The 14625-nt window shown below is 40.3% G+C and overlaps 1 protein-coding gene across 7 annotated transcripts in view; it reads right to left on the bottom strand.

The window, feature by feature from the left end:
- The window catches only part of ralgps2 (Ral GEF with PH domain and SH3 binding motif 2), a 76923-nt gene that overhangs the window by 27637 nt on the left and 34661 nt on the right, over positions 1–14625 (bottom strand). For all 7 annotated transcript variants that reach the window (XM_061737853.1, XM_061737849.1, XM_061737850.1 and 4 more), the window contains exons 6-9: positions 7559–7642; positions 3712–3801; positions 3515–3607; positions 2562–2688 (exon numbers count right to left, since the gene is read on the bottom strand). In XM_061737853.1, coding sequence (XP_061593837.1) covers positions 2562–2688; positions 3515–3607; positions 3712–3801; positions 7559–7642 — 394 coding nt within the window. The remainder of the gene's footprint in view (positions 1–2561; positions 2689–3514; positions 3608–3711; positions 3802–7558; positions 7643–14625) is intronic.

Here is a 14625-nt window from a genome sequence, read left to right as displayed (position 1 = left end):
ATGTGCCGTCGAATGCTGTACCACTATAAGGAGGACACCGCTTCAGCCAACACTATGTGGTTTAACGCTAAGCCAAGAGTTATGCTTAACAGATAGGCTAGCTGTCAGATATGTAAAATACTCTACATCTCAACATTTCTAGACATTGAGACTGAGCAGGATTGGCTGCACTAGCCCCGGAGACAGAGGAGTTTGACTTATAGGAACCAGTGGGGAAGGAACCCCTTGGCAGACTGTTCTGATCCGAGACATATCCCACTGTAATCCCAGTGTTTTCCATTACATTGGTTATTGGATACACTTCAGTCTTGTGTCCCACAGCAACCACGAGTCAGCACAACCAGCGGGAGCCTTTTTGCTCGTTTTCATCCTTCTGAAAAATCTTTCTCCACTAATGAAGGCCAAAACACATAATTCAGAAAAGTCCCAAGCATTTCCTTTGTATTTTTCACTCACTCATTCATCCAACAGAGCACATAATCTTCTATTTTAAAATACACATCCATTTTTAAGTGCATGCAGGTTATGATTCAACATGTGCAAAAACCCATGACTGCATGTTTTATGCTTCAAGCTAATGTTTCTTCCTCGTGTAAAACGGTCCACAGGACCTTATATTGGGTAATGAGTACCGTTAAAACCCTTGGGCACAGAATGTTAGCAGTTGACAGTGATGGGAAACCAAGGCCGCTGGTGTTATGCTGCTTTCCCTTCATGGCTGGTGGTGTGCACGGAAAGAACTGTTAAGTAAAACATTTTGCAGTACCATATTTACTTGAGAACAAGAGCAAGTTCAACTGAACATTCAACAGACTCGTAGTGTGGTGAGTAAAAATGAGAGGGAGCTGTGTTTGCCAAGCCCTAATAGCAGGTCAGAGATTACACTGTCAAACATACACAGGGGAAAAAAGAGATGCAAAATTGTGTTACTTACTGCAGGGCAGACACATAGCTGGTTCTCCAGACCCGTTAGCCAGAGATATCTATCAAACTTGTAAAAATTCAAATGGAGCAAAGACAGAAACAAGTATGCAAAAAATATTTCTAGGGAGTCAAAACCTTTTGTAGTATTTTTAGACAGCTACGGGGGACAAAACAAAAACAAAAAAAAAAAACTTTGATCATTCAAAAACCTGCTGTGGGCTTTAATTTAGGCTTAAACCCAAATTTATATATTTTGTTTGCTAATCACCAACAACTACACAAACACAAGAAAATCTCCCCCTATGTAACCTTTACGCACAAACCCAACACGTATTTGAGGAGTGATGCTCTGGAACAAGCGCTCTGGTTTGAGGGATAAGCTGCATTTATGATTAAAGGAAATCCTCCAGTGCAAGAGTGGCTTTTTTCCTCTTCTGTGCCAACTTGGATCATTTCAACCCTCACAACACCCAGATGGTCACACCGCACACATGAACATACATCAAACTGAGAAGTTCATCTCATGAGGGAACACCATCCCACTCAGGCATTGCTGCACGAAAAACCCCATCTTAACTCAAACCAGCAAGTCGCACATCATTCAGAAGGCTTAGCAAATGGAAAGGTTTTACTGCTGCCCACACGAAGAGGATGTGCAGTTAAGCAAAGGTGTGCCATTTCACAGCTCGGAGATGGCATTTGTCTTGAAGTCTGTCATTACCTGCCTTCCGTGACCGAGCGTGGGAGGAACAACGGTCAGTTAAAGGTTTCTGTAAAGCCCAGGATTGACACCTAGACAGGAGCTCTGGGTGAAAGAAATGAGGGGATATATATATATATATATATATATATATATATATACTCATTATATATCTGTAAAGACTGACAGAGTGACAGAGTTTCTGTAAAGACAGAGTTTCTGTAAAGACTGTAGTGGTATTTGTATCTGTGCGTGTTTGTTTGTGCCAAACCTCATGGTAAAAGAAAAAAAAAATCTTGGGGCAGTAAAACTCAAATTCTTTCAACCATTGAGTCAAAATGAGAACAAACTGTACACCAGTAAAACCACAGACCTGGGCATTTTCATTGCACAACTCGTAAAGGATTCTTGAGTGACATCATACTGTGGAGCTAAAGAAAAGAAAGGCTCAAGCATTGAGAGAAGAAGACTTTTTTCCCCTCTTTCAAAACGATTCATGTGTTTTTTCCCCAAAATATGGGGCTTTGAGATGTTTCCCAATAAACAGCCAATTTATGTTCAGCACACACTTGTCTTCGTTCATGGAAGCCAGGGAAAATAAGAAGTCAAGATAATGAAGGATGGGGTACAAGGAAAAAAAAGAGAGAGGAAAAGCAACAATTGAAACAAGCTGCTTGCTGAAAAATAAGGATGAATATAAAGGAAGATTTAACATGACTGACTGACACACTGAACAATCCATAGGGTAATGATCACACACACACACACACACACACACACACACTAGACACAGATGCTTGACGGAGAAGTAAACATGTAAACCTGCCAACACCCCGTTAAGTTTTGTAGATCAGTTTTAAGCATCTTGGCACAGACTTCATAGATCACTCACACACTGCAGTGGTCTTTGATTATGAAATAGATTTCTCTCTCTTACCAAGGTATGGTATACAAGAGACCATGCTCTGGCTGCTGATGAAGTCTCTCAGACGTTTATAGTTGTCTTCTTTGGACATCAGGTAGTCGAGCCGATCAAACGTTGCCTTATCCTTTCGACTCAACAACTATGAGGTGAGAAGGAAGATGAAGTAGGGAGGGAAAAGAAGGAGGGCAAGACACAAACGCATCAGAGGTAGCAAGAATACACATACACTAGAAGGGATTAGAAGGGAAATGTAACTTTGCCTATCTTGATTTAGCTACAACTAGTGTAGTGGTAGTTTGAGGACCGTTTAACCTAATAAATGATTTGCTGCAAAATGTATGGAAAGAGCCAGAGGGGCAGCACAACTACACCAACACTAGAAAACAAAAGATGCACCATAAAACAGAAACACCTTTTGTATTGAATGATAGTTTTGAAATAACCAAATTGATTCATTTTGTGATACCCAATTACAAAAATGTCTATTCTGTCAGAGCATCATAATATCATCATGTGAGCTCTGTATCTTCATCTACAATACTGATGCAGGTCGGTAGCCTCTTGCATGTTCGTTAAAACGGAACAAGTCCACTCTGCACATCAAGTCTGTATCCAGAAAAAAAATGCAAAGACACATGATATGCAGCTCAATATTTTACTGAGGAACAAATGTGCAACACTGGATACAGTGTCAACCCCTAAGAAAGTCAGTGCCAAAGAAGAAAAGTTCCTGTGCTGGAATACGATTGCTCATCATCCCATAAAATTGTGTTAATTCAGTGTTTTTGCTGAATATCATTTTTTTTTTTAAATCTTCCACTTACTTAGATCATTTACGCTAGCTTTTAATAGCCGTTTTGAATGTGTTTAAAGTTGTGGAAATTGGTGTTCATGAAATTTTAGTGTAATTACTGCACTCTACTAGTAAAACACATGTACACTCAAAGTAGGGCAAATATACTTACCGCCCATGTTTTGGTAAGCCGGAAAATGGGAGCACTTTGTAACGACGACACCACAGCCATGACTGCATGGAGGTTGTTAATGTCACACAATTTCTATAAAAAGTAAAGACGACATCAAACGCACATTTAGTTGAGTTTACTCTGCAAACCTTTACTGAAAATGGAAAGATTGTGTTGTACTGGAAGCTGACATGTACCTTAGCAGTGCGAATGTACAGACTCAGCACCTCAGCTCTGATCTTCAACGTTTGTGCATGAAGGATTTCTCGTACCACCCAGAAACTTGTCTAGAAAAAAAGAAAAATACTCAATGTTATAAGCATCAAAACAAAAAACAATAATACAAATAAAACCACAAACTTGCAAAAAAAAAACAAAAAAAAGCAGGCGTAAGAAACAGTCATACATTCTGTTATCCAACGCACAATGAATATCTCAAAGTATATCAAAAACAGGAACTTGGACTAAGCCGAGGTGAAATTTTGACTCAAGAGCCAAGAGTAGCTGAAAACCATGACAGCAAAGTAATCTGGTTTGCGACCGTTAGCAGATAAGCTCCATTACAGTCAATTAGAAATTAGCCCTTGAGGAAAAACAAGACCCTCAGTTGGGAATTTCTGCTGGTCGATGCACAAAAATGTGCAAAATGAGAAATGAGAGAAGGACGGTGAATTCACATGTGTGTGTGTGTGCACACTGTGCATGTGTCTGTGTGTGTTTAGACAACTTGGCCAGGCTGCAAGTGATGTCAGAAATGTGTCTCTTAAGAGACGTTGCTGGAAAGACAAATTTCTGATTACACAAACATTCAGGCAAGTCAGTGAATAAATCAGTGTTTAAGCTCTTGGGATGGAGGGAATGGAAAGAGGGAAAAGAACAACAGCTAAAGAAGAGAGGAGGTAATGGGGATGTAAGTCAGCTTCTAAGGGTTTTTGAACCACAGCTGTCTGCACATTGTGTTCTGATAAGACACGCCATCTGACCATCTCCTTGTCCTCTTGTGACCAACATGCCACAACCTCTTCCATCGTCCTTTTTGCCCCGCATCCCTCTCTTTGATTAATTCACTTTGCCTTAGTGGAGAACACTCCAACCAATAATGGACTAGATAGTATTTTCCGTCTGCAAGTGCATAAATCAGAAGAGCGTCTGTTTGCAGCAGCTTCTCAAACCCTTTCACACCACCTAATGCATACAAAACCTAACCTATCCGTCACTGCCTAGTTTTCTTTCCTGGAAACGGCCCCGCTACTTGCTATTCTTCACACTCCCACAGTCTTCTTTTATAAACAGGATACACACGTCAAACTAGGTTCAATCTGTATCCACAAAAAAATGAGAGACAGGTGTTTTTTATTTTTAACAATTCACCTAAAGTAGACTGTACAGAAGGAGCAAGTTAGTAGGCTTTTGGCTTAATCTCCTGTGTTGGGGTAGGAACCGTGTGTGAAAAGGCAGTTTGCACTCCGTTACTCCGACCTTAAGGCTCCACTGAACATCACAGGGGCTTTCCCACACCAGAAAACGGTGATTCTCATCTTGAAGAAAAACATACTGCAGCTTCATTTTTAGTTTCCTTTGCGGTCTAACTTGATATCTGAGGTCAACCTGGACACAGCGCCTCTCCAAAAATCACTATGGAGTTCATTCAGGAGCATGTTTCAATGTACTTCATGCATCTCCAAAAGCGCACCGCAATGAGATCACTCGTGACAGCGATGTTTCCCATACAGTAGATACATTCCATCAACGGATAAGTGCACCTGAATAAGACAAACTTCCAGATATAACAATGTTTTTACAGATCCTGTATATTATATCCTAAAGAAAAGGTGATGACTTGGAGCAATTTGTTTATGACCTTATCAAAGTCTCCCAGATGGAGTTACAAGGCCTCTGCATTTCAATAATCATAAACAAGCGGAGGAAAACAGATCCAACCACAAGGTGAGAGTTGCAGATCAAGGAATTTAATGACATGCAGGAAGGAATGCAAGTTAAAATCTGGCAGCTAACAGATGCTGCGTATCCCTGATGTCCTGATGTCAGTGCAGTCAAGGTAATCCATTTTTTAGTTGCATGACTGTGTAGTCAAAATTAATTAATTTAGCTTTTTGTTGATATTTTATCCAAATATTTTTAATGCAAATATACTTCATTAGATTATATCATTGCCTGCTGAGTCTTTACATTTAAGAAAGTTGAACTGTTGGTTTTACTCAGTTTGAATTGAAATAAATAAAACGGCAGCAAGACACAAATACATGGCAACAGAAGCTTTTAAAATTCCTTATAATAAGCACACGATTAGCTATAATGGCAAAAAAATGTATAAAACATTGCATACTGTGTTCAGTACGCTACAAGCGGACGCAAAGGCGGAAATGTTCCAAAACTGCTGTTTTCACTGTCCATCACTGTAATTGGTTAAAGTTATCTGCAGGCCTACCAGGGCACTCCACTACTAAGAGATGTAGCTTTCAGAAATATCAAAGAATGTAATTCTACCAGGTAACTGAAGATCACAGAGATGTGGTGAAGCAGGTTGCTTTTCACCAAGTTGGGCAGTCTGTCAAGTGTTGGTCTGTTATGTGTAATTGGCTGGAATGAGACATTACCGGCTAAATGCACTTCCATTTTAAATAATGAACACACTAAGTAGTTCAAAGAGATCCTGATTAACATGGTTGTTGGCTAATAACACTGTGGTTACATTTCCACCATCATTCTTCAGGGAGCAGCTAAACACTATCTCTTAGACGGGAGACAGCCTTTGAGTCAGTGGAACAAAAGTTCACGACACTTTTGAAAATCCAGCTCTGGCCATGGACATAGCTGGTTTTTGATCGGTAACACACATGTTTTATGTCGAAAATATGTTGTGATATTTTCAATGCCTACAGTACCACCAAGGAAAGTATTACATTGTACTAATAAAAGAACAACAAAGACAGAGATATCTGTTGAAACGAGAAACTGTAGCCAGGGTTCAGAGGGAAAAGAATGAGTTGATTTCCTGAAGTTACAAAGATGACATTTTTGATGGAGGATTTTTAGAAGTAAAAATTCAAATTTAAGTTGATTGAGTGCATTTACCCATCAACTGTGACACTAAATTTTCATTGGATTATACCGATCATCCATCTTGTTTCTGAATTAAAACAATAAAAGTCACTGACTTGGTTATGCAAAAGTTAATAAAAGAAATTCATCATAATGTGTTAAATAGACTGGACATTTATTCTCTATTTCATTGACTGTTTAATCATTGTGGAAGCAAAAAAAATAACTAAAAGGGAAGAAGAATATGGCTTCAAGACAAGTGAAGGGGCTTTCTGGGACTCTCTGCAAGCAAAGTCTTTATATCCAAAAAGCTCATTTTCCTTGGCTCGCAGCAGCTATATGAGTGCAGCAAACATCTTGAATCACAGTTTGGGATCTGTTATACACAGAGAAGTTTCCACAGCAACACATTCCTGTTAGATCATCTCATATTTATACTGGAGGGCAATAACGTAGATCTTAGAGGGGATTGGCAAAAACACTGGAAGTGAATTAAAGGGCATTTCTGCCCCCTTGAATCATTACCCACAACTTCCTGTTGATTATGTCATGGCACAGTGGAAGGAGCATGCAAAACACCTACACATGCACATCAATAGATCCATGAATGTATAAACAGCGAGCAGCTAAAGAAAAAAAAAAGGTGGCTTCCCCTTGACCCATTTCACCCAGGGATTACTTGAATGAATTTATATCTTTTATATTAATAAATATATCAAAAACAGAAATATAGAGAAAGATCAGGATTTCCTGATGAACCGTCATGGCAAGTCAAACAATTACTTTGAGGATAGGTAATATGTTGATTTGGCACATGAAGAATGGAGGCAGAGGCCAATGCAGAGAGAGGAACCATCGTCTCTTTATACCTCAGTTGCTAAGGTTCATAAATGTGCAACTTTATTAATAACTGTACAGACTGATCAACTTAGAACAATAGTGCTGCATGAGCAGAAGGTGCAAACAATGCATGTGTCTCACCTGGTTGAACCTGCGGGTGAAGGCAACAACATTTGGAGCAGAGCTGTGCTTCTCCTTCTTGTTCCAGCCACAGCTTGACAGCTCCTGTAAATATATAAACAATCAGGGGAAACTGAGATTATGCACCGAGCCAAGACATTTTGTATACACGCACACATTTTACTAATGTATTTTGCAGTCTGGTTCGTCGTCACTCTGTTGGAAATGGAAAAAGGGTAGAGAACAGGTCAGGATATGATTGGCTAGAAAAGAAGATGAAGTGGAAGAACAAAAGGTGATGAAAACAAGTAAAAGGTTCAGAGATGAATGAATGCCTGTAAATTATGCAGGAACTCATTTGTCCTCGGTCACTAAAGATTCAAATATTTTCCACTAAGACTTGTCCTTTCAGAAATCATCCACATGCTGCAGACTGACTCTGGACAGGGGGTAAATGAGACGTAGATGAAATTATGTAATATGCATAGGATTAAACGATTAGATTTCAACACGAACGATTCAAAATGAGCGATTCAAAGTTTTTAATGCAGGATAGCCTACAATGTAACCCAAAGAAAATGCCAGAACATTCAACAGTGCAGCTTTGTTATCAAATATCACACTCTACCAACGACAAGGCAAGTTTAATTCTATAGCCCATTCAACAACAAGGTGATTCAAAGTGCTTTACAGACATTAAAACATAAATAAAAAGCATGATTTAAAATTTAACCAAAAAAGAAAGAAATAAGAGCGTCTCTAATTTTACAAAGATATAAAAAAAATACATGGAAAGCATGATTCAAAAAAAAAAATGTAAACAAAAAAAGAATAGATGAAAATTATTAGTTAAAATATGATCAAGTTTCTAAACAAGTTTAAAATCAACAGTGCAGGTTTAGAGCTTTACTCAAATCCAGCTGAGAACAGGTTAGTCTTCAACCTGGATTTAAATACACTGAGTGTTTGAGCTGATCTGAGGCTTTCTGGGAGTTTGTCCAGACATCTGGAGGATAGAAGCTGAACGGAGCTTCTCCATGTCTGGTTCTGACTCTGGGAACTGATAAAAAACCAGATCCAGATGACCTGAGGGGTCTGGAAGGTTCATGCTGGGTGAGGAGGTCACAGGGAGGTGTATTCTGGTCCTGGACCATTCAGAGCTTCATAGACCAGCATGAGAACTTTAAAGTCCATCCCCTGATGGAGAGGCAGTCTAAAGACCTCAGAGCTGGACTGATGTGGTCTACTTTTTGGTCTTATAGCCCTTTTCCACTAGTCCTTACTCGGCCCGACTCGGCTCGTCACGCCTCTACCCGTTTTGTCCCCGTTTGTTTTTCCACAGCCAGGTGAGAAGTGAGCAGGTTGGGGTGAAGCTGCTGTGACGTACTCGATTGCGCAACCGCTTTGTTCATGTCGGCGCTGATGAGAAATCAGCTGGAGCCGCGAGCGGCTGAGAGTAAAACAGCCCGTCTACATCCCTTTTTTGGAAGCGGGACTAGTGGAAAAGGGCTTTTAGTGAGGACTGGAGCAGCAGAGTTCTGGATGAGCTGCAGTTGCCTAACTGACTTTTTAGGTAAACATGTAAAGAAGCTGTTACAATAATCAAGCCTACTCTTAAGGTTTTAGTAGACTGACTTTGTTATTGCTTTAATGTGTTTTTCCACATGTAGGTGAGAGTCCATCACTACACACTGATTTCTGGCCTGGTTGGTAATTTTTAGGTGTAAAGACTTAAGCTCTGTGGTGACCTGTACGGTAATCGTTTCTTTTTGGCTCCAAATACAATCCACATCCAGTTGTTAATGTCCTCACTGCATTTACCAAGAGCCTGTACAGGGCATTGTAATATATACTGTATATCTGTGCGTCATCGGCATAGCTATGGTAGTTTTTTAAAGATTTTTTTGTGGCCCTTTTTTCAAGTTGCAGACAGGAAGGGGGTAGAGAGAAAGAATGGGGATGACATGCAGCAAAGGTGCGCAGGCCGGGATTCAAACCTGTGACCACTGCAGGAAGACCGTAGCCTCAGTATATGAGCCGCTTGCTTAACCCACCGAGCGGCCCTATGGTAGTTTATTTTGTTGTTTATTTTTAATCTGTGCCAGTGGGATCATGTAAATGTGAAACAGAAAAGGTCTCAGGTTGGAACCTTGGGGAACTCCATATAGGATTCTTGTCTAGACAAAATAAAAGTTTTCTAAATGCTAACTTTTACAGCCACTGATGCTTCTCATCTTACTATAAGACAGCAGTGAAAAGACCACATCAATTTTAGACACCGTGACTGATATGTGATGTTAGATTACAAAGTCATACAAAAAAGCAGAACCTGCTGCTTCAGTAAACCTTATCACAACAAAGAGTGGTATTTTGGAACCATTTCATTCTGAGCACCAGACTGGACTCAGCTAGGACTCGGTCAGGCATTCGGCAGCTTTCCTCTGCTCTCCTCAGCCACGAGGTAAAGGATAAGGACCACACAGAAAGCGCAAGGGGAACCCGTTCTCTCCTCTGGCCCCTGCAAGACGTCCACAGGCCAGGGACACTGACACAAAGTAGGAAAAATGTTGTGTAAGCCCTCCTTCTAAGCTCTGCCAGCCCGACTGACTTGTGCAATAATGAGAAGAGCTGAATCAGGCCACAGCTCCTCCACACAATAGCTCTTATGAGGCAGTGTGACCGTCTGGAAGAAACACTGGAAGAAATCTCACGGCTCCCTGGGCTGGATTACGTCAGGACGTCCACTTGCAGAGAGAGGTTGTTCTTTCAGTGGCGAGTCTCTGAGGCAAAGACTCAACATATCAAATACAGATGTTAAACGCAGACGTTCAAGCGTGGGCGAGATGGTGTTCTCCAAGAATGGATGAGGATACAAGACTAAGGAGCATAATACCCAATACTGAATGACAATTTGTTTTTTTTAGACATTTGCTCTTTTCAAAGTACCTCCATTCTACCTTTACGTTAGTCATCCCGTCCTCCTTTCACTCAACACAACAGTTGATCCTGTAAACAATGACTTTCCTCAGTTAGGAAGACAATGTGCTTTTATTCTTGACAGCTCGGCCTTCAACTTTGCCACCCAAGTAGACTCTACACCCAACAGGAGATGGGCAGACAGTTGTTAGTTGTCCCTCTTTGTCTAGACTGCAGCATTTCAACAACGAAACTTCCTCACTGGGCCACCCAGACCATCCAACTCAGCTTTAACATGAACCATTAAACACCGTTGTTTTTCCAAAAATCCAGTTGCAGTCATGTATTTAACCACAGCTTCTTTACAAACTACCGTATAAAGATTTAATGTCCTTTATTTTGTTGTTCTTTTATAGCCTCTTTCACACCTTACAAACCGTGGGCAATATTAAAAGAAAAATAAACTGAAAACGTTGAGTGTTTGGAGAGAGCCTTAGAGGAGAATGTTTTTAAATGCTGCATTAAGCAAGGCACAGAAAGAAAAAAAAGAAACTTGCTCCGCTAAACCACATACAGGCTGTCATTTCCACATGCTGGTTTGGCTGCATTCTTTGGAACCTTTTATTTTGTTACGACCCCGTGGGGTAAAGAGAAACTGGCTCCAGCGACACTGCTGGGGAAGAATAATTAACAGGAGAGCCGTCAAAGAAAACTGATGCCATCTCTGGATGAACATTTAGGTGCCAAACAAGATTCAATGACTCATAAATGCCAAAAGATGGAAAATGAGAGCCCTCAAGTATTAAAAACAAAAACAAAAAAACCGGTGCATATTGAATCAACTACTGTTTCAAAGTACAGACTCTCCTCTAAGAGTGTAAGAATGCTTTATGAGTGAAAGAATAAGTGAGGGAGAAAAAAAAGGCTGTTTTTAATACCGCGGAGTGCAATGAGCTCATGTGAACTATCACAGGGATGCCTTAAGTTTGTACTGTCGACACTAAGTAGGAAACCTTGTGTTGGGATTCCAGTGAACATTATTTAAAAGGCAAAAGGCCAAGACGGGAAGTTCTGATAAACATAATAATAATATTGACCATAAAAGAAAACAACCAAGATGAGGAGAGGAAGTAGTGACCCTGAGAAATAAAGTTTACCACAAGAAGAGAGGATATTGTAGTTGTATGATTTATTGAGAATGGCAGGAAAGACTGCAATGGGGGGAAAAAAAGCCAACAGAGTGTGTTTGAAGAGAAGTGCTTCAAGACTCAGTGAAACCAAAAACGTTTAGAATGATTGTCTGGATATACAACCATCGGATTTATAGAGCCACTGATCTATACATTTGCATGCCATTTTCTGGTCGAGATAAACAGGAAAAGAACAAAGGAAAATAAAAATTAAGTTAAAATGAAAGAAGAGCGAATTTAAAAAAAAAAAAGACATTTTGCTGACTGACAAAAAACAACAGCCTTGGCAGACACCTTGGAGTAAGTAGGAGTTACCACTACTGTTCGCTGCAAATCATGGAAAGAATTGATTTTCCAGGAATACATGCCCTTGTGTACTTTTTAGTACGTGCGTTTTGTTTCTTACTGTACCATGGCAGACAAGGTCAGTCTCTGGTTCTACATAACAATTCTAAAGTTTTATGTATCCACATCACTACAATAAATTCTGTCCTTTGCTGGGATTTAAACAATTCAACCTCAGACCAAGAACACAACATTATTTATCAATTTTAATGTAAGAATTATGTAAGAATAAAGTGGTAACCACGTGCTGTTAATCAAGAGAATATATGAAGTGTTGTCATTATGTTTCGCAACCAATGCAACATTCTTTACAAAACCCCATCTCTGTGTGTGTCTCTAATTATATATATTATATATGCAAGCACACATACATACATACGTCTGTACTCCTCAGACTTCCAGTACAAGTCGGGGTTTAGTCATCTGCAGAATTACTCAGATGACTCTGCAGTTATGGAGTGTTTTGGTGGTGGACAAGAAACTGAGTACATAGAACTGGAGGACCGTTTTGTGGCCTGGTGTGGGAGCAATCACCTCATCTTAGATGTGAATAGGGGGTGGATTTACAAAAGTCAGTGTATTATATAATTTTATTTCATTTTCACATGTTTAGGTGTACACCCACGGTGCTCCCTTGGTGCACACCAGATTACAAATATATAGTTGTGTAGTTGGTTGGGTTCTTGTTCACACATACAGTTTTCATTTTAGCCTAAAAACTGCACCACAAGCCATGAGACGACCATCAGTGCCGTCATTGGCCCGTATCAACCGTTGAAGATGGAAAAACCTCTGTATAATATGTTTAAACAATTAGGTGACTATCTGGACTGAATAAATAAAGATTACCAGTAATAAGACTTGAGAGATGATCCAAGTTTCAGTAGATCTGGGATTTCTTCTGAAACCATCTGGACCTGCAGTTTAGTCTCCCCATTTGCCTTTTTACTTGGCTTTCAGGGGACTCTGTGGGTGCTGAGTGTGTGTTAAGTTCCCCCATGACTTCAGCACCGACACCCTGGGTGGGCTTGGCAAAACGCCTTTTCTGTGTGGAGTTTGCATGTTCTCCCCGTGTTCCCTTGGGTAGCTAATGTGAGCTACCCTCACAAAAACATCTACACAGTCCTGGGCCACACACTGCCCCCTCTGCCCAGCCGGAGGGGGTGGGGAGGATCTGGCCGGAATAACACGATCCTTCCACGCGCTACGTCCGGCCGGAGAAGCCCCACCCTGTCTGGTGAAAAGAAGTGGCCTGCTCACTCCTCAGGTTAAGAGGAGACCTGAGCTCAGTGTGGGGCCTCCTGGGGCTGGTAGAGGGAGCAATGCCCAGGACTGATTTAGTGTGATAAAATGTTTTGTTAACAGACTTCGTCAAGGCTTTTATCAGCATTATTGCAAGAAGGCAAATTTTTTAGGGCTGAAACAATTCCTCGAATAATTCGAGTAATTCGATTACAAGAAATGATCGAGGAATTTTCTCTGCCTCGAGGAATCGTTTAATGAATTAATTAATGAATTTATTTATTTATTTATTTATTTTTTTCGTTTAATTTCACCAGCCCAATCCTCGTATTACGCCCGGACCACATTTAATGCGACACAACATGCTGACGCTGCGCACGTTAAAGGGGGGAGAAAGAGGCGGCGGATATGTTTGTTTTGTAACATGCCATGCTCAGGCAGTCTGCAATGGCCCAGACGGGAGACACATGTAGTTCAGTGCTTAACTTTTATTTTTAATCCACGCTTTATTCTTCTGGTCCGTTCTCCTAATGTTCCCCCTCTAAATGTTCCGCGTTAAATCGACGCAGAGTCTACGCCGCTCTCCGGCGAGGGCGGAGAGCGGCGGTCCAGCTGGCGGGGCTGTGCTACGGCGTAGGGTACGCAGCGACGCGCACCATACTGCGTTGTTGTAACGCTGTTGTAAAGGCTGTAAAATCAGCCTTTACCCAGTATATAAACCTCTGTTCCCGCTACAGTTTTAACTAAAAGAAAAGGCAGAAAATGTCAGAAAAATAAAAACGTAATAAAGCTAGGTAGTTTTCATTTCATTTTATCTCTATAGTCATTCATGGATAAAACAAGCAGCGCTTGTGCCTAATGTGCTCCAATACAGCAGGTCTCATAATTTTATTTTGAACACTGCCAAAACTCTAACTTAAAACTTAACTAGAACTTAAAATTTGCTTGACACAAATGAAAGTTCAATTGAAACACGTGGGAAAACACCTAACATTTTAAGTTATGTCTGATATCAGGTGTAATGGCATTTTTAGGTTAGAAATAAGAACATTTCTTGGTAAGATCCTTAGTTTTTTGAGTGAATCAGTGAATTTTTTCAACTGGTGTAAGTTCAGGGTTTTTAAATGAACAGCCATGAACCTACTGTATTATATAATTTAGTCTTGATGTCAATTAACATCTAACATCTTATGTATATTTATAATTGCTCTTTAACTAAACCAATATACGTTTTATCCGATTACTGGATTAATCGATGGAATTTTAAGTAGAATACTCGATTACTAAAATATTCGATAGCTGCAGCCCTAAAATTTTTATTATTTTTTTAATCCCTGGGCACAATTTAGGGACGGGGTTTCAGGGGGGGCAGTACTCCCCCTGCCCGGGGCCCAA

This window comes from Cololabis saira, chromosome 13 (genome assembly GCF_033807715.1).
Source record: "Cololabis saira isolate AMF1-May2022 chromosome 13, fColSai1.1, whole genome shotgun sequence".
Classification (NCBI taxonomy): domain Eukaryota; kingdom Metazoa; phylum Chordata; class Actinopteri; order Beloniformes; family Belonidae; genus Cololabis; species Cololabis saira.
The sequence above is the reverse complement of the archived record's forward strand: the minus strand, read 5'-3'. Positions and strand labels throughout refer to the sequence as shown.